Here is a 25,595-nt window from a genome sequence, read left to right on the forward strand (position 1 = left end):
CGGTATGGTTGCACATTTTTCCAAGCCCGCGTAATGCGCAATGAATGGAATTTGGAAGAGCTATGATTGAAAATACGAAGCCCAAGCTCACTGCCACACTTAGACAAAGCAACCTGCCATCATGGAAACAAACAGTTATTGCCAAGGCAGAGACTCAAAGAAATGCCTTTTATACAATTTAAAACTTCTACCTTTACCTCTATAAGGCAGCTTACATCTGTAAAATTTTGCACTAGTAGTTTGCAACTACTCACTACCTCGAATATGCTCATGCAAACATATGCTACAGGAACTTTCAGCTGACTTTTTCTTTTCGCTGGATAATTTTATCAGAGATACTAAGTGAAGTACATATGGAATATTTGAAGAAACACAACTGTTTGTGCCATGTGGCCGTCATAGGCAACATGGTGAGTGACTGGTCTGAACTATAGTGGCAGTGCTTGCAATGAAGTTGAACCTTCATTACAGTGGTCGGATCCGACGCGAAAATACATTCGTTACGAGCATAAATTAACTGCACACTAATATCTACAAGAAAATTTTTATATTTTCTTCATTACATCCAAAAATTCGATTTATCTAGATGTGTTTGTTATGCCAAGGTTTGACTATATTTGAAACTAATCAGATAACAGTATCAACCACTTAGATGTATTCATATGTGGCATGAACTGCCCAAAAATGGTCACTGATAAATGTCCAATGCGTCACAGTGCCAGTCAAGTCCCAATGATGTCACTCTGGAAATGTGCGGCTTGCAAACCCAAAAGTTTCCACTGCACACCTTTGGCCAATCAGTTTACATTGCTTCAAGACAAGGTTCACTACTGTTAGTGCGACTAATGGCACCATGGTACTGAAGTAATGTTTGCACAAAGCACTTGTTGAATGCTTTATGTTTGCACTAAAATTTCGGAATGAAATAGCATTTTTTGGTCTGCATTTTGTTTATTAACAATGTTTAGATCCAGTACTGTGCAGTCGTGTCCTGCTTTGGATGTGCGAAATGCCTGCTGCAGAGAGGACAGGGTGATGCAGTTTGGCCCTATTGACAACAGATGGCACCAATCTTCCTTCCGCTGATAAAAATTCAAATTTTTCATCTGCTCTCACAGACAATGTGTACTCCCAATTTATTCTGGATGCAACAGATAATTACTGCATCAGAACATGGCAAGCAAGATGTGCTGTGAAGGGCCGCTTCTGTTTAAAATACGTCTTCAAATGAGCCAGTAGTTTTACCACAAGGCCATTTACACACAACTTCATAATGGCTGCAAACAACAACAACAATAAAAAAGCACAGACAGAGCAGAGGTTGCAACATTTCTATTCATTTAATTGTCCAGTGGATGACAACCGGGTACAAGAAAACTCAAGTGTGTAGAAAAACAAAACAAGAAAAAATTGAATCAACCTCATACTTAACACACAACGGCAACAGACAAAGCATGGCATTGCGCCAACTCGTACATATCCTTTATTTACAATTGTACTTGATGCCGCTGATCACAGAAACAGTTTTTCATAATCTCGCTACAAAAACAAGTGCAGAAAACAAACTGCCACCGCTTAATACGATTGAATCATCGATGCACATATTTTTTTAATATTATTCACCTTAAGTTGCATCTCTCTCACGAGAGCAGGAGATTGCACGCTATCGTTTCTTGGAGAGAGTGCCTACACCTTCCAAAAATCCCTAAACGCCTACTCAAGAGCAGAATGGTTGAAAAGAGTTCACACCTTTCCATGGAAGAACTGTTTGCTCACAATCTGCGCAGTGAAGACAAGGGTCTAAATAACAAAAGCAGAGAGATAGCTGCAGCATTTGTAGTCTACCGGGAGGTTAGAACAGAAAACAACACTGCGAAGAGCGCCTCTACGTGTCTTGGCAAATTGCATATATGGGTTTCAAAGCCTCTTCTAGAAAAATACCTCAGGAGACTTTTAGCGATAACACAAGTGAACAAATTAAGTTGAAAAAGAAAAGAAAGGACAGAAAGAAGAAGAAAAAGGCATGTCGTATTTTAGACCCCTGCATCTTGCCTTCACTGACTTCATCCTCGTAACACTGATCCCCAAGAAATACAATACAGGAAACGGCAAAACACTACAGAAAAAGTGAGTGGAACCACTTAAACAGTCAACATTTCTGATGCTACATATATACACATCGTACACATCCAGTTGGTGGTGTGGTGGTGCTGGTGATTCTGCTGCATGGCGGGACTGTGTGGTGGTTGGTAGTGCACATTACGTTTTTTTTTTTTCTTTCGTTCGCTCCGGGCACGTGAAACAAACGTTAAGGTAAAATAGAAAAATTTTAAAAAGCAGAAATAAGACCTGAACAACAAATGCTCTCTGCAATTAAATTTTTTTTTTTAGAAAGAGGTAAAGGAACGGCACACACAGCAGTGGAATCAAGTTCGACCTTCCTACTGAGGAATGTACGTTACAGGGCAGCAAACCGCAGAAGTCGCCAACTTTCGACGCATCTCCCGCAAGGAAACAGTGCTAGACACCAACGGTAAGATGTGGGAAGAAACACCTCGAAAAGGCATGACCACATGCAACATTCCCACTCTCCAAAGTATAGTCTTAAACAAGCTTTATCAATGATGGCACACACCGCGCAATAGCATAGTTGTTTCTTATGCCTACTTCAGCCAATGAGAAGTGTGCAATGTGTTGTAGCAGTTGCTTAGTATCAACGAGCTGATGAAGGACTCTTGTGCAGGATGGTAGTCCAGACACTGATTAATACATAAGAAACTATAAAGGGAACTGTCTGATAAAGGATTGCAGTTTATAGTGAGGGATATTATATGTTTCAGCAATATCGGCTACGAAGACATCTTTTTTTTTTTCGTTGTAGCATCCACCAAGAGCCAGTTATAGTCGAGCCATTCATAAAAAACAGTTTCTACATGACAGCTCAGCTGCGACAGAAGGTGATCGCTGTCAAGGTAGCTGCTGCCGAGATGCGCTGCTTGGACATACACTTCTTGCTTCCAAAGCTAATGCCTTTTCCACAGCTATACGAGACTCCGTGCTTTTCTGCAGAGCCGTGCACAAGTCAGCAGGCAGAAAAAGCAATAGGCTTTTGTTGCGTAGGCTGTGTAAGACCACTTGCGGCCGTCAAGGCTAGAAAAAATTGCCAACATGATCGTGACAAGCGCAGTTTTGATCTCGCTCGTTAAAGAAACAGAGCATATAATATGCTTTTTGATTTGCTGTTTAGTACTACATGCGCTTCTTCAAACTTTGTGCCACTGCTTTCTTTCCACAACTTTACATTTCACAACTTTCCTTTCGTAATAAAGCAGCAGACAAGGGAGCACTCGCATGTGATACTAAAGGGAAAGAAAAACAGTGCCTTATTTATTTGTGAGGTATTTGCTCAGCGACTGAGAAATCTGAAGAGAGCAGATCTTCAAGTCATGCACTTGCGTTCCACATGAACGATGAAGTTTCTCAGCCAACCACATGTCAGCGTGACTTGCATCCAGACAGTAAAAAAGCAGGCGAAGACTGCCTATTGCTATTGGCATTATACACACAGAATTTCAGCTCATTTCTCTCCAGCCCCTAGCGCATTCCCTCCACTACCCACAAAGTTTGCTTAGAAAGCCTTACTACAACTTCTCACACTCTGCCAAGCCAGCCAATACTTTTTTTTTTAACTCTTAGCAGTTGGCAATGACAGAGGAAATACTTGAGAGTATGCAATATATAAAGAGTGCATGCAGTGAAGGTAACTGCCTTTCTATGGCGCTATATCTGTCCTGCTGCTGTTATTCGGTACTGTTTTGAGCCACTTCAGTAAAAAACAGCAAGCGGGTCTAAGCCGGTAAAGCTCCCTCAAGAGAGCACAGGACAAGATTGATTTGGCCGTGCACGAACTGCTCCTGCTCTCGTCGTCCAAATCACTGGGTGATGCAATCTCCCCGTTCTGAGAGATGCGTCGAAAGTGTCAGCGAATCAAGCTGGCATTTGTCACCCTGTTGTGAAATCACAGAGTGGAGGCACACACCGAGAGAGCGAGTGAGAGGGAGGGGGTTTGCAGACCTCCTCCTCCTTTTTCCCCCCTTTAAAACTGGTACCACTTTTTATCCTTGTACTTGTTCATGAGCTGGTGCGTAGTGTTGGCATAGCTCTCAGCCTCAGACATCATGCGAGCGGTGCGCTCTTCTAGCTGTGAGAGGGCCTCACCACGTTCTACCAGCCCCTGAAAAGCAACAACGGAGCAAGTTGAGAGATATATCGGGCAACAAAAAACAAGCAGCAAGCATTCGCACTCAAACACGGGCTCCACCCCAGTGGGTAATGTACAGCCAACATAGTGCACAATCTTTTGTGATCGCTATGTCACCTAAGCGTAATGTGGAACTATATTTGGGTGTTGTTTGGACAGTATTACCTCTAGGCCTGCTATGGTACTGCAAATCTAGTACAGCATAGCCCATTTCTAACAATGGATACCATCTATTACAATGCATATTAAAGGTGCACAAAACCAGCCTGAACATAATGATATAGAGTTACAACAACCACATTTCCTGGCTTTTTCATTACAGAATTTCGGACGGCTTTGGTCTTACTTCAACTTCATCCTAAACAATTAATACCCAATTCTGACAAAAGAGAATCATTTGCTAAGTGTTAGCTGTTAAAATTGAAATTTAAACGCTGATAAAACAAGCAAGGAGTTCAGTATAAAGCCAGAGTTTACTACGGCACCACTGACAGGCACAAACAAAAAAGTACAGGCTTTCTTCAAAAGTTCTCAGAACACTTAGTTGAGTCAGTCATGCGGTAGTGCTTGATTTGTGTACCAACCGCTCAAAAGCTGTGTAGGGCGAGCATAGCTATTGTCCAAACATTTAACAGTTTTGGAGGGGTAAAAAAGGCATGACTGAAGCCATGCCAAAGGGCTTGATGATGGTCTGCACATCATCTGTTCAGCAAGAAGCCAATCATACAATGTCACGAAATGGCAGGCCATACTGGCAAAAAAAAAAAAAAGAGAAATGTAGAATGTTTAGGGCAATCATCATGCTGAGCACAGCAGACTACTGCAGAAATGCCCACAGATGTTCTGATGCTTTGTTCACATGGCTATGAGCCTAAAACTGTGCACACAGCCTTAAGGTGTACAACACTGGAAGTACCAGATATATTTATTTGAAATTTTACAAATTGGATATGAAGCAAAATGTCTTGAAAACTCACCTGCCTAGCCTTCATCACTTCTCCAGCCAGTGTGCCTGCCTGTGCCCTCACAGCTTCCATGTTGCCAGTACTCCCAGGAATGTGGCGAGCAACAGTCTTTGATGGCTTGCCGCTTGCCTCACCAACTGCACCATGGCGAGATCATGAACGTGAGGAATTAGAAAATAATGCTTACAGATAGCTTCTTTTTTTTTCTTGTTTCTTCCTTTAGATAAATTCACTCGGCCAGGCGAAAACATACCTAAATTCAGAGAGAGTGTACACAGAAAAAAAAGCAGGGACATGGCACCACATTGCTAACTTGCAAACTCACAGAGTTCCTCTCGGTCCAGTACACTTGGTCCACCTCCAAATAGACCTTTGAAAAAGCTTTGCTTCGGCGCTTCTGGCATGTCTTTGTTTAAGAATATGGTACCAAGCATTTCCTGCAAGTTGGCACTGAAAAACAAAAACACAAATTCAAGTGAAGCTATAACAATTAGAGAAGAAGGCATGGAACTATTCTAAATAAAGAAGGGCATTGTGTGCATCAAATACGGGTATATCTTAATTAAGTTAACGCCTTAACATCTTCAGGATCATTTCAATTTTTACCAACCACGCACAATAGGAATATTTTGAGCTACAGCCATTTCACTGCACAGAAGCAGTAACGGCTGATTACCCACACTGAAAAAGTTGGATCTCAAGTTGTATTTGTAGGTTGTAGAATGTGTACTGTACACAGTGATACAATGTGGTGTTTGGTGTTTACCCAAGTGCACGCTTTTTATGTTCACTGCTCCACAGAGGCGCATTCAGTATAAAGGCTCACCAGAAATCAGAAGAAATGGTGAACTTCTGTAACTCTGATGGGGAGCGTAAGAACATTCCATGCCCATTCTTGCTAAAGCAAAAGGTCCGTGCAATTCTGCAAAGGAATGTGAAAGCCATTTTACAGGAAGTGGCCATGACATGACTGAAAACATGTACAGTCAATCCCAAAATCTTACTGAACATGAAATCTGAGAAAAAGCTGAATATCTATGCAGCCTCACAACACAGCCTAGTACTCGCATTTACAGCCTCTACCAGTATATGTGATGTTCGGTTTCGCTGACTGCTATTACAGGCTGCTCAGAAATTGAACATTTTTTCAGATCCCGTGGTCCGTAAGCTTTTGCAGCTGACTGTACAATGTAAACATTCAAGCAGTGGGATTCTTTAACATTTTATGTAGGTAGAGGAGCACAAAAGAAAGAACAGCAAACAGAAACAAAAGGAGGCAGACAAAGAATTTCTCTGATGAACCCCTGTAAAATTAGCATTGCCCACTGGTGCCAACAGTAACAGCAACTGGACTTTAACTTTATCAATGATAAAACATGCAAGAGCAACAAAACTTTCAAAAAGCACGCACCTCATATCGACAAGTGGCAGGAAGTCTGTCTCGTAAAGTGGCTTAAGGCTAGGAAGGCTGTACACAACAATGTTGCCATTTGCAATGTAACACACCAAACATGCAGTATCTGTAAATGAAAAAGCAGGAGAGAACATAATGTTATGGCAGGTGAAAACTTTAAAACCAATCCTTGCAGAAATTTTACATCAAAAGCACACATAATGGTAGTATATACTCTAAAGCACAAACGTTGCATGCCTGGATGTTCAGGACATGCTTACTGGTACACCACGGTTACTAGGCTTGCATGAAATATTTTGAAGCTATCTGCTGCACAAGTCACACTTAAAATTTTAGTACAGGTGCCAGATATTGTGGGAGATTCACTTTACTTTAGTTCAATTCAGCTCACTTTATTGCCTTAAAGGAACCCATTTCAGGGGGTGTTACATAAGGGGTGGGATTACATTTAGAATAAGAAAACAAACAGCAAAGATTATTTAACATTGAAGGTGATCAGTTACGCATTCTTGGAAATTGGACGATGTAGCGATGGAGACTGTGTCAAAGGGTGAGCTGTTCCAGTCTGTCTGTAGCCGCTCTAGAAAATAACGAAGCAGAGAATGTAGTAGTGTGTGATGGCAGTTGGGCAACTTGAAATGGATGACTGTTGTGGTAGGATATGTGTGCTGCGGCTGTAATATACTGTGCTTGATTGAAAGAAGAATAAAAAAACTTGTCAAGAAGGACGAGGCTAGCAATGCAGCAACGATAGGAGAGGGACGGTAGTCCAGATTGTGCTCTAAAATAATAAATACTGACGTTGCATGAACATAAGGAATGAATGAATCGGGCAGCATGATGTTGAACAGCTTCCAATGCTGTGATTAGATACGCTTGATACGGGCTCCAGATGGCAGATACATATTATAATCTGAGTCTTACAAGTGATTTATACGTGAACAATTTAACATTTGGTGGGTCGAGGTGGAGATGGCGCTTAAGAAAACCAAGTGTTTTGATTGATGCTGAAATGATGTTACTAATATGGGCACATCATGAGAAATTAGAAGAGAGGGTGACTCCTAGATATCTATATGATTGTACTAGCTCAATCAATGTGGTAGAATTTGAATAACCAAAGCGATAGGGATTGTGACGACGAGAGAAAAACATGAGCTTATATTTGGTAGGATTGAGGGACATTAGCCAATCATTGCACCAATTTAGTACGCTGTTCAGATCTGTCAGAAGGGTATGTTGCCAGAAGTATGACAATTAGTAATGGCACAGTAAATGACACATTCATCAGCTAACAATCTAATACTACAGGAAACATGCAGGGGTAAGTTGTTAATATATAAGAATAGGATGGGGCCGAGGACAGACCCTTGTGGAATGCCTGAGGTAACTGGGAGGGGTGGCTGTTAAAACATTGCCTTTAGAGTAGAACGTGAAGAGTGAGTGGAAATATATCCATCTCTTCAGGAATTTATGAAGGGCAGTGTTCTTATAAGAAAGTACGCAAAAACAAACAAAAGTTCCCCAGCTTTACAGCTTATCAGTGAAATCAGCTCAACAGATTTCAACTAAAGCGAGTCTACTTAAATAAAGTTTTTGCTTCCTTTCATTCAGTCAGCTCGGCAAATGCACATGAAATGATTTCCTACCCTAGTTTCATGAGCACCAAGCAAATGTATATCACTCAGTGCTAGGTCAATGCCCAAGAAGTGAGCAACCATAGTCACCATACATCCTGTGACTGCTGCAAATATCAGCAGCATGCATTGTGGAACATGCTATCTCAATTTCCAGACATGGCCACATCAGTTCTGCAGAAATCTACAGGAAAGAAGAAGTTCTACATAGGGGAAAATTCTACAACAAAAAGCCTCTTGAAATAGGAAATTTAAGAAAGGAAACCCTTAAAGGTTTTCTTTGCAGCTTCTTCCTATTCTAAAGTTTAGGACATTTTTCCCTCTTAATTTCCAGACAGCTGAGTCTGTTTAGTCACATTCAACACAGTAGCCTTTTTTAAGTGCACCCCTTTAAGAATATGAAAAAATGGAACCTTCTGTCATCACATTTCGATAGTGCTTTTATCACTTTACCATATTACAGCACATGCCAGGAACAGCCACAAGTTTTGTTATGGCAAAATGCAGTTCGATGCACTTACCGATGCTCTTGATGGAGAGCACTTCAGCACATACAACAAAGGAGGTCTCTGTGAGGGTCGCCTTGTACAGGCAAGTCTGGGAGGGCAGGGCCACGATGCGCGCCTGCTTCTCCGAGGCCATCACCACAAACTGGGTGTCCCGGGGCTCCAGCGACTGGGACGTTGTGGGTGAGATGCGGGCGCCTCGCGACGGCATACTGCGCAACCGCCGCTCATCCCGCTCCCGCGAGTCTGGTCTGTCCTTCCACTGTTCGCTCAGTGGAAGCATCAGCACACCGCTGCTGTCCAGAAAGGAGATGGACAGGATCGGGCCTTTCAACCGGAATATGCTCCCTGCGCACAAAAAGACAGGGATGTATTCATTTTAGGTTCTATTTCCACTTCCTTGGTGCGAAATGTCAAAAATTACAGGTGTGAAGGCCAATCTTCCTGTTTTGACTTTGCTCCCCAACCGCAGCCCCTTTGGCAGCAGTGCAAATGTCAAAGATTTCACTAGAGCTTCACATGTTTCCAACCTGTTGTGGTACCTACAGCCACGAGTACTGACACCAGATCTAAGTTCTGTACAATCAGCATGTTGTCTTGCAACTTTAACGTTCTGCTAGTCAATCCTGGAGCCCTTAAAATAACAAATTCATTCAAAGATTATGGTTCAATGCGCTCCTGGAATCCTAAAGAGGGTTATAGAAACAAACAGATGCAGGCAATTATATAGTGGACATTAGGATTGAAAGCAAAAAACCAAAAATTCGCAAAGTATGCTTTAACTAAAGAATTGGGACTTCTTTATTCAAAGGCACCTTAGTTGACAGCACATTGGCATTAAGTGATGTGCAGTGGCGTAGCAAGGGGGCCGGGGGGCCGTGGGACCCGGGTGCAAGAGGCCAGTGGGGGGGGGGGAGTCATACACTGTATATGATCTAATCTTACCGCTATCTTTCGCTTGTTCCTCACAATCTGCATGTCAGTTTCATCATCCGAAAGGAACTTTTCCAAGTTAAAGCTGATAAAAACGTCTCCATGCTCCACCATGAGTGGTGAAAGGCTGTCAAACTTGGCGATACTGACCATAGAAAAAGAACACGTAAAAAATATAAACTTTACTACTGTAGTTAATGAGTTTGCAGAAGCGAAGTGTCGGAAAAAGATCTGAAGGAAATGTGTCCTTACTGCTCATTACTTCAGTGCAAAAGGCTCGATGTCCCACCATGGTTTGTGCATCGGCAATATGTATACAATGTCCTATTTATAAATTTTGAATTGTTGTATTAGTTTTTTATCAGTTTCGCAGTGTTGAATAAAAGATCTTTCTCCTAGTCCTAGCTAATAATTATCATTTTGTTGTTGTGTGACTTCATGTCACAAGTACAGTGCCTGTGTCAGCTGCACGGAATTTTATAAAAAAAAAGGTGACTTTTGTAAGGATGTTTCCCGTTTTCTACGAAGTTATGTGTCTTTGTGATTAATAGGAACTCGGTAGCATGAAAAATATGGTAGATAAGTAATAACCATATCCTGAATAATCCCTTAATTAGCACTTATAGAGGAAGCACTTCAATTCGAGCATTGAGGACTCAAAGTCATATTATTAACTGAACAAAAACTTCTTAAACAAAATCGTTTTGGGTGCTACAGCCCACAGTATTTTAGCACCACGGGTGGCGCCCAGTATGGCAGCAGCAAAATACGAAATAGTGGACCAGTGACGTTGATCCCCAAATCCTCTCCATTGCGAGTGCAGACCAACACTAGTGCAAACTTTCGCTGGCACGGGCTTCACCATGGCCTTTTCTTTTCATTTTTTTTCTTTTTTTTAAATGCTGACGCCAAGAATCGACGCGAAGCGTGCTCTATTCTGTTCCCAATCTTGTGGTGGTACCGCAGCTTGTATAATCACACTTGTCCATATAGCAGCAAATAAAAACAAGGCTTTATTGATCAGAATGAAGAGAACTCGTAATTGTCACAGCATTGGCACCCGCGCAGCAGGGAAGCAGGTGGCGTTTTCTAATAGGGTGGGGAGATCAGCGTCACTGACACACAATTTAATTTTCGTTTTCGTTCGGGGCTGCCTACAACCAAAATACTGCACGCCATAGTACCTATGACGATTTTTGTGAAGTTGTTGTTGGGCAAGATATGAATGTCGCGCTTCAATTTTGCAAATGTAATATTGCCGCTAAAACTGGCAATTTAGTGAGCCATATTTTCCACGATACCGCATTTGTATTGGCTGCCAAGCCTTAGAGTCTGACAGAAGATGTACACACATGCGCTTATCACAAGTTATCAGTGCAGCACCCTGTGTTATTTGGCGCAGAAAAAAACAGCGTGTATACCTGCTGAATTCGCGATCTCTGGGATAGAAAGCGAAGGAGAGGGGGACGCGGGGGACACGCACAGTATCTAAGGCGGCTGTACTGGTGCTGAAACTCGGAAATTGTCGATATCCTCGCCTTCCTCGACTACACCCGGGGGGGTAGAGAAGACCTATGGGCCCCGGGTGTCAGACGACCTAGCTAAGCTTACACTGGTGATGCGTTCAGTCCCAATGCAACTTACCACTTGGAGAGGCAATGACAGGTTGCGTGTGCCTTGATTCAGCGGGCACACTGAGGGAAACAGCGAGGACAGATCCAAGGTGGGTGCCAACCCAAAGACTAGGGCATGTTGATGTGTCTGTGTGAAGCAGGCAAAGGGCATCTTTGAGTCACAAAACTGTAACATGTATCACACTTTCTGATAGTATGTAGTACTTCAAAAGGAAAAGCTTGGGGATGTACTTTGCTGTTTATTTCATTTCCAACTGCCCCTGTATTCTGGTGACTTGCGTCATGAAAAACACCAAAAGCAGTTATTGCCGGCGAAAAAAATTACAACAGGACATTGAAGCCGAACCTCAGCACTACTGTTAGAAGTCACAGCTGCTTCAAGACTCGACTTTGGCAACAACTTGTTTTTAAAGGGACTGACAACTGGCCAGAATGTGTTGTGAGACGTTGGTGGAAATGAAATTACCATGATTTATAGTGACAGAATCCAGCACGCTGTTTGTGATTTAAGTAGGAATTATAATTTTAAATTGGCAACGAAAGTCTCAAAAACCAATAAGTGGCAATACCTGGCAGTGAAATCTTGGTACTTCGGATGTATTCTATGAGATTACTGTACGTAAGTACAATAATTATAATTATTTAAGCATAATTATTGCTTAAAATTGCAGTTGGTATATTATTATACACTCGCACATTATTCTATGCTTCAGAAACCAGAACAGATGCGTGGCTATGGCAATACACTGAATTCTGTATCATGTGTAAAGGCGTTGTTTTTTTTCGATTCGATTGGTTTCGTTTTGACTGGTTAAATACCAAAGCAGTTGGACAGGAAACCTTGAAAACATGTAGCTATTATCGCAGAAATAATTTAACAATTCGGATAACATGAATCGAAGGAACATCAACTTATACAGAAAATCATACTTTGTTACAGCTATGACTACATTTGTCAAATGCCTCCCAATAATGCTGGTTTATAATCGTTATCGTACTCGCCTGTTACTGTTTTCAGTGTGCTTTCAGTGAACAACTAAATCCTCACTGCATATAGAAAAATTCTGATAAAAAAATTTTCCATGGTGTTTTCGATGTTAGCACTTCATGATTAGACACTTGGAGCAGTAAGGACCAAAGGGCACGTGAAATCTTGGGAGCTTTCTTGATAGCAAGACATGACCCAGACAGGTGCATCGCAAACTGTCAGCATAACTTTTAAAGAAAGAGCTTGAATTTTTGGTGTAGATAGGGGTTTGGTGAGAGAGTGTTCCATGGTCACGCGATTATCATCTGGCTTAGGTAAGCGCATAGTTCGAAGAGGCAGCTTGTGCGATTTCAATAATCCAGTTAGTCTGTGTTCGTCCTGTCTTCTTCTACCTCAGTGTCTCGTTCCTAGCGCAGTTTAAGTTTACAAAACAATGTCTCACCAACTAGCCTCCCAACACACTCTCCTTAAGACTAAGAATAGTTTTTGTGTTTCTGAAGAATGGATCACTGTGATAAATCATGGTGCAAGCAATAGCTTAACAACACTCACGCTTGCCTATGCATTCGTAGGCCCGTTTTCTTTAAAGTGACCAGTGGCAGATCTACCCGCCTGACTTGTACACTATTCCACAAGACAGGAGAACAACTTACTATCAATATAAAATTAAATATAAACAAGTCACAACTTATGCTGATGATATACGCAACAGAAGCCCCATGGTACATACACCATACTTTGACATAAGCCTCATGAAAAAAGTGTGAGCTGTTCAAGTTGGAGCCATCAAATTTAGGCAATTTTTTTCCCCTCTAAGGGCAGTCCTCACTGCATGCAACAACACTGTTTCTTGCATGGTTTCGGCAGTTATAAAAATGTGTCAAGAATGCAAAAACCTTCGCAAATGTAGGTGCACAGGATGACAAGAGCAGATGGTAGTATCCTGCAGCAAATATCTCCTTGTCATGGTACAGGAAGAGTGACTCAGTTAAATTTAAAAGCAAGTCAAAAGGGGCTTCAGTTTTATGATGACAAAATGTAGAACTACAGAGGCATTCAGAGGTGCGCCGAGATTCGCACAGCAAGAAGTTGCATTGACATGTGCAATATATGCATTCTCCAATCCCCAAGAGCACTTTTCTGCAGCGGTCATTTTCCCAACCTTTGGTAGCACCAGCAGTCTCTCAAATGGACATGAAGTGTGAAATGCACATGGTGGTATCTGTCATTTTGCAGAGAGCTTCATCATGAGAGCGACATTTGCATTTTTTATGTCATAAGGTGTACAAATTGTGCATTCACACACTGACTGCAAAGTTGACTGCACTGCCAAGCTAGCATTACCTTAAGGAAAAATGAGTTTACTACTAGCAGAAGATGGAAGCGTATGTTCCATGCATCTGCAAGATGCCCTTAGATGTAGCTATCTTTAAAACAATTATGCTTTCTATGCCTGGTATGCATTCACACAGCCTACCGGTAACTGCCCTCTTCAGAAGAACAAATTTTGGGCAGTCCACTGCTTTTTCACATGGTCATGGACAGCAGCTGCATAATGCCTATTAGAAAGTACTGCAAGAAGTCATTTTTCTTTTAATATTCAAAATTTCAGCGTGTCTTCAGGATAAAACAGGAAGAATTCTAGACCTACATGTGTCTAAAAACAAACACAGAAGTTTGACATACATGCACAATTTAACACCAAACCCACTTCACACTACTTTTGTGAAATTTACAACAAAAGAAGACGTCTCCAACTCACCACTTTTTCGACAAAAGGCTTCTGCAAAGCTAAGACAAAGGATTGCTTCAGAACTAACATTTTCTAAACTTGACATGCTTGAGCTTCGTGACCGGGAGAAAGAGCTGTCGAGCTTGTCTGAAACAGACATCACAGAGTAATCAGGCACCCCATAATAAACTGAACAAAAGTCTGCTACAACAGCATTGTGGCTCTACAGAGATAGGAGTGCATCTACTCTTTTCTACAACATGCACTTGCTCTCTGATATGCGAGAATATCATGTTGCACCTACATACAGTGGCTAAATATCCAACAGCAGCTACATATCCTGACTAGAAAAGCTAGCTCCTGCCCAAATGACAGCTTGTCTCCTCCAAAAGGGGCAAATCATTGACCAAACACATAACGTATGCAAAAGGTGTTAGCAAGCCTTAAATCAGGGTGCCATCCAACAGTGTAATTATGGTGTAATGTGGGCGCCACCAAGCTCACAGCGCATAATAAGCAGAATGTGCGCAAATGTTCATGAAGCACAGCACTCTAAAAAAAGTTTATAGCCTTTGCGGCATGCAGGGTTTGTCCGTAAAGTTATGAGACTGGGTCTGGTGAAAAGTATGAATTGATCCGATTGGTACATATTATTAAAACTCTTCAAAATAGTCTCCTTGGGCATCGATACACCACTGCCAATGCGATTCCCATGCTGCAAGGGCTCCCTAGAAGTCAGCTGCCATAACCTCTTTCAGAGACTCTGTGACAGCCAGTTTGATGGTGGGAACATTGTTGAAACAATGACTTTTCAGGCTTCTCTTGAGCTTTGGGAACAGGAAAAAGTCTGCCACGCTCACATCAGAGCTGTATGGTGGCTGCGGCAAGGTTGCAACCCATATCAGGCCAGGTAGGTGGTCACAACGAAGGGGGTGTCAGCTGGAGCATTGTTGTGGTGGAGCTTTGTGGTGGAGCACGGCTCTGTGAAGGTGCTCAAGGATTTCTTGGTAGAACACGACACTGACAGTACGTCTCAGAGGTACGAATTCCTTGTGAACCACCGCACGCTTGTCAAAAAAGACAATGGACATTGTCTTTACCTTGGACTTCAACGTTCTCACTTTCTTGGGCGCAGGGAGCTTGCAGTGTGCCTCTCTGAACTTTGGTGCTTGGTTTTGGGGTCGTACTGGAACACCCATGATTTGTCACCTGCTATTGCAATGTCTAAAAAAGTCCCATTCACTTTCTAGCTGTACCAACATCTCATGGGAAATGTCAACTCATTGTTTTTGTTCATCACTCAACAGTTTTGGCACCAATTTTGAACAAACCTTCACCACATTCAAATTTTCAGAAATAATTTTGTGAACTGTTGTTTTGCACATGTTAAGGTCTTCGGCGATTAACCTGACACTCAAACGCCGGTCAGAGTCCAGAAGATTTCTTACTTTGGCCACATTTTTGTCCAAACCACTCGTTGAAGGACATCCAGATAGCTCCATGTCTTCAACGGCCTCGTGTCCTTTATTGATCTCGCTGAACCACCAGAAAACCTGGACCCTTGAAAGAGCGCCATCTTCGTAAGCCCCCTTAACCAAGGCAAGCGTCTTGGAAGCGGTTTTGCCCAGGTGAAAACAAAATTTAATCATGTACCGCTGCTCCAGCGAATGCTCCATTTTTTACATTTTCTGCTGCAACAAAAACGCGAAAACAGCTTTTGCGTCACATCGGATGCAACTGCTGCCCGGTGCATTACTTACCTTTAAACCCCCACCACCAATCCTGCCTTTGGGGAGCACACTACTGGCGACCGCAGCGCCGTGCAGCAGGCAATCTGCATACTTTATGGACAAACCCTGTATCATGTGCCTAAGCAATAATCGTCATCTGTCTCCCCCGTGCTTCCTTTCTTGAAAACTCTGTTTGTTAATTTCCCTTCAAGAATGCTATGCCATGCTTATAGCACCCATGCTGTTCAGGACCTGGAAACACCAAGCTCACAGCATTAAAGGAAGGAAAGGCATGCATGGACCCGTACACAAGCTCGCTAATACAGTCCTTAGAATCGGTTCAAAACGGCTCAGTTAGGTTTATCCTCTCTAACTACTATCGCTTAGCCAACATTTCTCGCATGAAGCAAAAGCTTGACCTACCTCTTCTTTCTACTAGTAACAAATTTCCCACTTACGCCTGTTTCATAAATTATACTACACAAATAATGACCTAAAAATGACATTTTTTTGCCTCCGAGCGATTTGTCATTCCGTATTGATCATTGAATGAAGGTTGGGGTTTCCAGTGCAAAAGCAATGTATACCTCGAAGCCTTCATCCCGAAAACAAGTCAAGACTGGAATCGCCTTCTCGCCTCCGTCATCACTATCACAGATCATGATGTGTTCAACTCGGTTATCTGTGACCATGTGCTGCCTCATTAGCCCCTTTTTTTTTTTTTCTATTGCCACCCCTCTCTGTAATGGCTGTACAGCCTTCAGAGTAAATAAATGAAAATGAAATGAAATTAAAAGATAGATGATTATGGTTTGGGGACAAGATAAGCACCAATGGTGCAAACTCTACTTAGCATGAGCAGTTAAAAATGTATGGGATAACGAACGAAAACTTGTCGATCACAGCCTGGGAACTACATGTAGAACTTAATAAATGTTGAGTTTCACCTTGTTGATGCAATACATGTTTAAACATATCAAGTTTTAAAAGGTTAACATACACGAATACAGAAGACAGTTTTAGTGCTAATGTAAGTCCATTCTGTCCAATTGCCTCCTTTTTTTCTTTTGCACTTGGAGATTTAAACATAGGTGTAGAACACTTCACAGTGTCATAACTGTTATGGCACATGGCTGGATGACAACCTCCCACTGAGGCTAGCTCACACCTTTTGCACACATTACTTCCTGTAATATTTAAGCTTTTGATGCCACTGGCTGGAGACATTAAGTTGGCGAAACAAGCACTTGGAAGTCCTCCATTGCTACAATTCTTGAACATTGTGGTAGCAGTTACACTCAGTAGGCTTCCTTTAACTAATATTTCAAGCTACCAAGAGATCTCACATTATAAGCACTACTGCAAATTGAACTTTGCTGTAATAAATTTCCAAAATGTATTCAGCAAAAAATCATCATGAACACACACAGCTCACATAGGCAAAGACCGGCAGCTGCTGCACAATACATGCATAGCATCACAAAAGCTTCATTTACTGACCTAACAACATCAAAAGCTCCAACAAACGTATTACAACTCGAACAATAAATATACTTGGACATCTACTGCTATGCTAGACATGTACAGGGGTGCGTGTTACATGACACATGCAGTGCTGGCATGTTCATTGAGGGACTGCATCTAATGCACTGATGATGTGAATGAAGGTCTCCTTTTTTTTTTCTTTTTTAGGATGCATGTCATTGACAGCATCGCAAGACTAAACACTTCTTTATGGTAGCAAACATTTTGCCTGAACAACAACAAAAAATGTATTTATGAGCCTTGAATACTTTGCAGCTGTTCCAAATGTCTATGTTAAAAAGTCTATACAGGACCACTGGTTTAGTATAGATGAGCTTAAGTACTTATGTAACAAAACAAAAAATCTTGCAAAGGGCCAAAGTAGCTGCCACTATAGATCTGCATGTGTGACTAGTCCTAATTCTACTAAAAAAGCCTGCTAACAAAAACACACTTACATCAGCACCTAGAGCCCACATGAACCTCTACAACACATGCATTCATCTGGCCCTTTTTTTTAGTTCTTATCAAAGCTGAAGCCCTCAATCAAAAATATCCTGAAATTTGTGATAGCTTAACTCAATGATGCCAACATGCAACACAAAGAAAAGGGGGAAATGATGAATTTCGAAGTTGCGTCGTGTAGCAGTTCACTTGTTAACTTAATTTTAATTTCCAGCACTAACATGTGCCAGGAGCACTAACGCTGAAGCATATAATAAATTATTACGTCAGAGGCAGTCAAACAAACTTCTGGCAATGAAAATGAAGAACTGCTGCACAGCACAAGCCCCATGTTAAAGGAGTACTGACACACAATCTCGAAGTTGTCAAACTCTACCAGACGCTCCTTGTGCATAAAAGGCTGACACTTGGCATGTATAAAGCCTGTGACCGACTTGTAAGATATTTTAATGTGATGGTTAAAGTTTTCTTTGAAATGTCAGACCTGGCATCATCATCATGTTAGTGGCATTATGACATTACAACATAAAGCAAAATTTGCTGACACGCAGCTCTGGCACTAGTAATTTTTCTAGGGTTAAAAGGATTTAGGCGCTCATTTGCTCTGGACCTTACTGAATTTGGGCCTTCATTTAATGGGAAACAGTGACAAGTCGAAAATTCCATGCTAGTACTCCTTTAGAATACACTTTTTATGACCATTATGCACTGATAGCCCATGCAAGACAAAACATTCACAGCTGGAGGGCCAAAATGCAACGCTGCACTATGGGTCAGCACGGCCGTGGGGGTAGGTGGTGGTGACATAGAGAAAGCAGCACACCAAAAGCCTGGCCATACCCAGCACCAAGAACAAGTGGGGCGTACCATCTCGCTGATAAGCGACACTGGGAGACTTCAGACCTTGCCGCTCATTTCTAGGCGTTTGAGGATTTCCTAACAAAAAAGCAACACTTACGAGTGGCCCCTCACAAGAGCCACACTACACACTGGTTTCATTAATACACAAGTTCACACGACTGAGAAGACAAGGGTAACTGTGTAAAGTATGCTCCATAGCAAAGCTAAATGGGACAAAACTATAGGCAATGACAGGTCAAGAATGCAGTGGAAAGCTCCTCTCGAAAGGAAACTTGCACATGTACTGGCGAACTACCTCATCTGATTCTCCCTCACCTTTCCTCTCCAATGCTATCCACATCTCCACTCCTCGTGCATTTTGTTGGCACTGACGACCTCACTTTAGGGGAAATGAGGGAGGAGTGTTGTCTGTTTGCAAGGTCAAGACAATACCCATGCCTTCGAAATTACTAACTCGGCCTTCAATGGCAAATCTTTTCGGCTGCAGGGCACACCTTGAGATTCATGTTCTAGAGGTGAAGGGTAAGCGAACAGGTTCTTCAGACATCAGACAAAGTCAGTTACTAGCTGACTAACACACCTCTACATCATTCTACCCTTTTCAAACCTTCCCATATCACTACAGTATCACTGTTTGAAACTTGTGCATTTGTGCTATGAACTTGGGAAAGGCCTCACCTTCAAGCTAAAACTCGTGTTTTGAAGCCATGTTGATACAGCATGTTTCACTTCATACCATGCAATCCGCACAGCACACTTGTGTGGGACCACCTATCCTGCATTCTTGACCTGTCGCCGTGACTTCACACATCTACACAATTACCTTGCCATGGAAGCCTCAGAAAGGATCACAGACACACATGTGCACAACTCAGGTCTCAAAAGTAGGTACGACAAAAATATTTTATGAGCAAAGCACAAGCTTTAAGGTATTCCTAACTTCTGCTCCCGGGTGCATATCTAAAGCAACAAATGGCCATCTCAACATGTGAAAGCTTCATAGCACTCAAACTGCCATTTGTCCTTTAGGATACATTAAAACTGGCATTGCAACCTAGCCTTGTGGAGCATAAATGGGCAACCATTAGCATGCTCAGACTTATAACTAAACGCTATTGGTATTGGAATCTCCAAAAAGTCAATACTACTTTTCAAGTGAATACAGTACAATATTTCAAAATAGTCAAAACCTCCTGTTGGACAGGTGCATATTAAGTTAGACAATGTTAAACAAAGCTGTTATAGAAGAATCAAGTGTGAAGAAGGGACAAGCAGGCAAACACTACCAATTGAACTTTGGCTAATCTCTGCATTAACTTATCTTCCTTGTGAACTAAACTCTGCTTCTAGAAGGTAGTTCAACATGAAAGTTGTCAAAATTAAAAAAAAAAAAAGATAGCTCAATAATAGTTTTAACAACTTAACCTAGGCCATCTATAATCTACAAACCACTATTAAAAGGGGAAAGAAAAGAAACTACAGTCCTTACATGCTGCTAAAAGACTTCTAAGGCAACAAAGCAATTACCTGGAAAGGGCTGTCTTTGCATAAATACTAAATCTTTTGGACAAGGTATTAGCAAAGGCATTCTACAAAATTTTCCTTACCAGCTTGGCTTGAACCAAAGCACAAATTAAAATTGATTTGCAAACTGCGCAATACTGCTGTGCAGCAAGGAAATAGCAGCTAGGCAACTGATCTTGCACATTCTTTCCCATCTCATGATTGAAACTGGGTTAAATTATCTGCTTGTCTCTTAATGCAACAACTGAAACAATGTGTTGTTGCTATTAGCCAGACATGTTACTTTATGGGCATGTGCACAGGCCACTACTTAAAATGACTCTGGACAGTTAAAAAATAATTATGCAACGTATACTGGGTGTCCCAGCTGACGTGAAGTAAGTTTCAAGAAACAAAAAAGGCTTTGGTGTAGATGGAACCAACTGCATGTTGTGCAAAATCTCCTGGACAAATCTCCACTATCTTTTGTGTCCTTAATAATGGAGTTTTTAGTTCTGATTAAATAACTATCTCTAATTATTATGGCCAAAATGTCAATATAAGGTTGCTGGTATATTCACGACGGGTATTGTTCATGTAGCTCCCATCTTTGCAATCTTCAGCTTTTCTCTCTTGCTCCCTGTTGCCGCATTGAATAATTTTTTCATGCTCTGATTACTAACTCTCCACAATTTCGTCTGCTCAGCAACTACTACACCACGCCCGCTAAACCTACACCCACTGTAGTCGGGTACAACCTTAGAAAAAAGGGGAGGCCCCGCCCGGAGGACTGAAGCAGGACAGCCAATTGTCTCCGCAACTAAAATAGTGCCGCTCAAGAAACCGTGCTTCTAAAATGCATAATTTTCTATATAAACAAAGACTTTTGTATTTTGATGACTGGTTTGGTAGAACTGTCGTGATTGCAATGCTACAGCACAAGCAGGATCGCGAGAGAAAAATCAAACTCCCTGCCTTCTACAACGCTACGTGTTGTTTGCTTTTTAGCTTCATTGCAAGGGACAAAAGAAGAAATAGCAGCTCTACATGGCTTTTGCACTGGTTTACATGTACACGGCACATTTACTACTTGTTTTCAGATTTTAAATTAATCAGTTGCTGTTTAACAAGTACTTAAAAAGACAATGCGTTTATAGAAATCATTACAAACCTGGAGTGAGAAGACGATCGAGGCAGGAAAGATACAAAAATGCTTCATTCATAATTTTAAATAGCATAAGATTTATATATTTTTTGGTTTTGTTTTCACAAAGTTATTTTCAAGAATGTGATAGGTATTTTTTTTTTTCGTTCCTTCTCAACTTTTTTTTTTTTTTGCAAGCCTGCAGTCTTGCCACTTCACGTAGCGAAGCATCAGTGATGCTTGCTACAATCTTTCGTCGCCAGATCATGGCTCAGAATGACCACATGCGGCACAAATGGTGCATCGTAATATCGCAATAATATTTCCGGCATGATAGATCACCAGAAACAGTTTGGGAATTCACTCTGACGACGGGCAGACGTACATGACTGATGCAATTCGGCCCAGTTCAATGCATGGGCGGTCATCTTCTCCATCGGCGGGGTCACCGGCCGTCCGGCTCGTGACGTCAAGTCTAGACTGCACGCCCATTGGTGGAGGCTCATGTGCATCCGCCTTGGAGGAGTAAATGCCCCTTTTTTTCTAAAGTTGTGGCCGACTATAGATACTATCATGAGTTGAATATATTTTCTTTTCCTCACCACACTGAAGCACTTAAATAGTTTTTTTTTTTTAAACATGCTATAGAACATTGGAACACTTTACCTGGTCATGCCTGATCTTTATTACCATCTCTCAAGTCTTCTAATATGTTGTTAATAATTGATATTGCATTGTATCTTGTTTCTATCTTTGCAATCTTTGTATCACAACTTTTGTAATAGCCTTTTGAGGCTGCAGTATGTTGAAATACGTAAATAAATAATCAGTATTATTTACTCTTTTAATAAACACAAGACTTTTGGCAGCTATATTTGACTGGCTATTTGACTGGCTATATTTTTTACTTTAGGTACAGAAAATTCTAAATTGACTGAAAAGAAGGAGAAAGTACATTTTGACTCTCAAAAATTTATCTCTATGACACAGTCAAATGACTGGACCGCAGTACTATGTCAATCTTCCGCTGAAGAGGCTTATCAGTCGTTCTTGGCTGAAGTTACACGCTGCATTCATGAATGCACTACTACATCTATCACAACTCGTTTCTTCAGTTCCCCTCGAAAACCTTGGGTCACGAAAGCGCTACTCCGATGTATATTAAAGAAAAATCGGCTCCACAAAAGGGTAATTTGTGAGCCATTTAACTATGAACTTAAATCTCGTCTCAAAAAATATTCTAACAGGCTTGCAGCCACACTTAAATGTGCTAAACGAGATTACTTTCAGAACAAGATTTTGAATAATGGCAATAATACGAGGCGCAACTGGCAGGTCATCAACGAATTCTTAAATAATAAATGCCGTGAGCATTTAACAAAAATAAAAACAGACACAAACATACTGCCACCCAGATGATATCGCGAATGCCTTCAGTGAGTATTTTAGTAGCACTTGCGATTCTCAAACAGATCCCCCATTACGGACATTGCCTCGTCATCTTCATTCTTTTCTACTTGTGACCTACGAATGCAAAGGAAGTTCTTCATGTTATATCTTCACTTAGGTCTTCTGCACCTGACCTAGACTCCGTTCACCCATCTCGTATCAAGTTAGTTTCTAATGAACTGTCTCCTATCATAGCAGATATTGTCAACAAAATGTTTAAAGCAGGCATATTTCCCAGTTCTGTGAAAGTTGGTAAAATAACACCTGTTTACAAAAAAGGCAATCGTGAAATTTTGAATAACTACAGGCATATTTCTATTCTTTCATTCTTCAGTAAAACCATTGAACGACTAGTTCATACACGTTTATCATCCTACCTAGCAAAATTTAATCTACTATCACCTAAACAGTATGACTTTCGGCAGGGTTGCTCAACTGAGCTTGCGCTTCTAACCTTCACAGATAAAGTCAAGAAGGCAATAAACCAAGGCTTGCTGGTTGGAAGTGTATTTATAGATTTAAAAAAAAGCCTTTGACACCATTAATCACAAAATTCTAATACACAAACTTGAATCTTACGGCATAACTGGCCTGCCACTTCAGCCTATTTCTAGCTACCTAACTAATCGTACTCAAGTTGTTCAGATTGACAGCAAACTCTCATCTGCTAAGAGCATATATCAAGGCATTCCTCAGGGCTCGATTCTTGGCCCGTTGCTGTTTCCGCTATTTATTAACGACCTACCTAATGTTCTGACCACTACGGACTGTATATTAAATGCAGATGACACGACAATTTTTACTTTTGCTAACAATGTCGACAAGCTACAGCGAAATGTTAACGTTGATCTGCATAACATAACTTCCTGGTGTCAAAAGAACATGTTGCGCATCAATCCGCTAAAAACGGTTTTTATGGTTTCTCATTCCTTTCCGACACTAATTTCGAACTCTATATCAGTGTGTCTTGAAAACAACTTAATACCAATATCTGATAGCACTAAGTTTCTTGGCGCAGTTTTATACAGGCAGCTGAAATTCAATCTTCATGCGCAGTCACTTGTGCGTAAGATATTGTTTGGAATACGTACCATAATCAAAACCCGCTCATATTTTCAGTCACACATTATCCATTCCCTTTATCATGCACATATTCACAGCCATTTATCTTACTGAATATCAGCCTGGGGAAACACATACCTCGCTCACCTCAGCCAACTGCAACGCCTACAGAATCAGGCGATTCGCCTCATGACTTTCAGCCATTTCCTATCGAATGCAACGCCACTTTATTGCAGTTTAAACATTAATCCTCTTCATCAGCTCTTTCAATTAAAGTTAACAATCGTAATCTATAAGTTATTTCGTAATATTACACACATAGATGGCTTTGTTACTGAAACTTTTGTAAATACTAACACTACTAGGTTCTGTGAACTCGAGAATCGTCTTTTGCCTAAAGTGCACACAAACTATGGTAAGTTCACTACCACATTTGCGGGAATAAAACTATGGAATTCTATTCCACATACCATTAAATCATCCCCCACAGAGCATATATTCAAGAATCAAGTTAAGAAATACTTTATGCAGCAACTCTCTTCATCCTAACCACTGACTTTTGTGATTGTAATCATAATTGACTTAGCTATTATACTACATGTTATATTACTCCTATTTTTATTGTATTTTACATTTGCATTGCTTGTTCACTAAAGAAGTCTTCTTCGCATTTTTTTGTCTTACTAAACAGTTTTATATTCTTGTTTTTTCGCGCTGTTTCTCATTTTTTCAAATTGTCTGTGAAGCCACCATAACCAATGCTTGATTTGTATCGTTTCTTTTTTTTTTTTCATTTTGTTCAATTATGGGAGTCCCCCTGACAGTTTGTAACTTTGGGACTCCCTGTGTAGTGCTAATTTTGCATACAATTCTTGTAAAACTGACATCGGTGATGATGAATAAACTTGAACTTGAACATAAAATATCAGAAGCTTCTCCAAGAGGTTGCCAACATACAGTTGATTTCACCCACACAAAGAACTTTGCTTTGCTTTATTGTTTAAAACTTGTTTTGCATTAAATGGGACACCGTGTACAGTGCTTAATACAGCTAATGAGATGCACCAGAAACCATCACTAGACAAGGCTGCACAGTACCACACATCTATTTCTATATTACTTTTTTTATTAATAAACGTTTCTATCTCCATACAAAAAGCTACCATGAGTTTTGCAGCACTATTGCCACATCACGCACCCACTTTATGCACAGCAAATCAGTTACACAGTCTACACACTTGCACAAAGCACCAAACCTGCACCAAGCCTGCACCACATAAAAGACTTTGCCAAGAAGGCGCCACAGATAGAAAGCGAGAGAGGGTAAAAAAAATAGAAGCCGAACTCTTCAGCCACCTGGTAAAGTGTTGAAACATGGTGGTTCCTCAGTGGAAACCAAGTTGGGAAGTTTCTGAAGTTTGCGTGACTTATTGCGGCGGGAGTCTGCTTGCCGCTTAGAGTGAGTTGGCTGGGCTGCAACCGTGCCACTATTGCAAAGACCGTTAATCTGAGGAAGGAGGAGGACAAATGTCACCAGTCAGGAACACAGCCGCCCATCCCCTACGATGGCATTGCAGTCTGTCAGGGTACGTCAAGCACGACAAGCGTTTCAGGACACAGATCAAGGCACACGGTTACATTTCTAACTCATGTGATGCAATGCAGAACGAGTTCATTCAAATGGTGCTTAAACGATTACTATGCTTAAGGTAATACTGAGAGGAGTTTCTTTCAGTGCCGGCTTATCCATTTTTGGCAAAGTCTGCCGGTGCTAGGTCACAGGCACT

At 41.2% G+C, this 25,595-nt stretch overlaps 1 protein-coding gene across 5 annotated transcripts in view; it reads right to left on the reverse strand.

Annotated features, from left to right (window-relative positions):
- Positions 1 to 1,316: 1,316 nt before the first annotated feature.
- Positions 1,317 to 25,595, reverse strand: part of Tomosyn (syntaxin-binding protein tomosyn) — a 62,586-nt gene continuing 38,307 nt past the window's right edge. Inside the window, exons 20-29 of one of the 5 annotated variants that reach the window (XM_075695731.1) lie at positions 25,165 to 25,315; positions 18,657 to 18,725; positions 14,101 to 14,217; positions 11,361 to 11,477; positions 8,799 to 9,131; positions 6,638 to 6,746; positions 6,053 to 6,148; positions 5,552 to 5,676; positions 5,239 to 5,363; positions 1,317 to 4,234 (exon numbers count right to left, since the gene is read on the reverse strand). In XM_075695731.1, coding sequence (XP_075551846.1) covers positions 4,097 to 4,234; positions 5,239 to 5,363; positions 5,552 to 5,676; positions 6,053 to 6,148; positions 6,638 to 6,746; positions 8,799 to 9,131; positions 11,361 to 11,477; positions 14,101 to 14,217; positions 18,657 to 18,725; positions 25,165 to 25,315 — 1,380 coding nt within the window. In that variant the 3' untranslated portion in view covers positions 1,317 to 4,096. Of the gene's footprint in view, positions 4,235 to 5,238; positions 5,364 to 5,551; positions 5,677 to 6,052; positions 6,149 to 6,637; positions 6,747 to 8,798; positions 9,132 to 11,360; positions 11,478 to 14,100; positions 14,218 to 18,629; positions 18,726 to 25,164; positions 25,316 to 25,595 lie in introns of all 5 variants that reach the window. The other 4 variants (XM_075695730.1, XM_075695732.1, XM_075695733.1 and 1 more) reach the window with 4 other exon arrangements.

Source organism: Dermacentor variabilis, chromosome 6 (genome assembly GCF_050947875.1).
Source record: "Dermacentor variabilis isolate Ectoservices chromosome 6, ASM5094787v1, whole genome shotgun sequence".
Taxonomy (NCBI): domain Eukaryota; kingdom Metazoa; phylum Arthropoda; class Arachnida; order Ixodida; family Ixodidae; genus Dermacentor; species Dermacentor variabilis.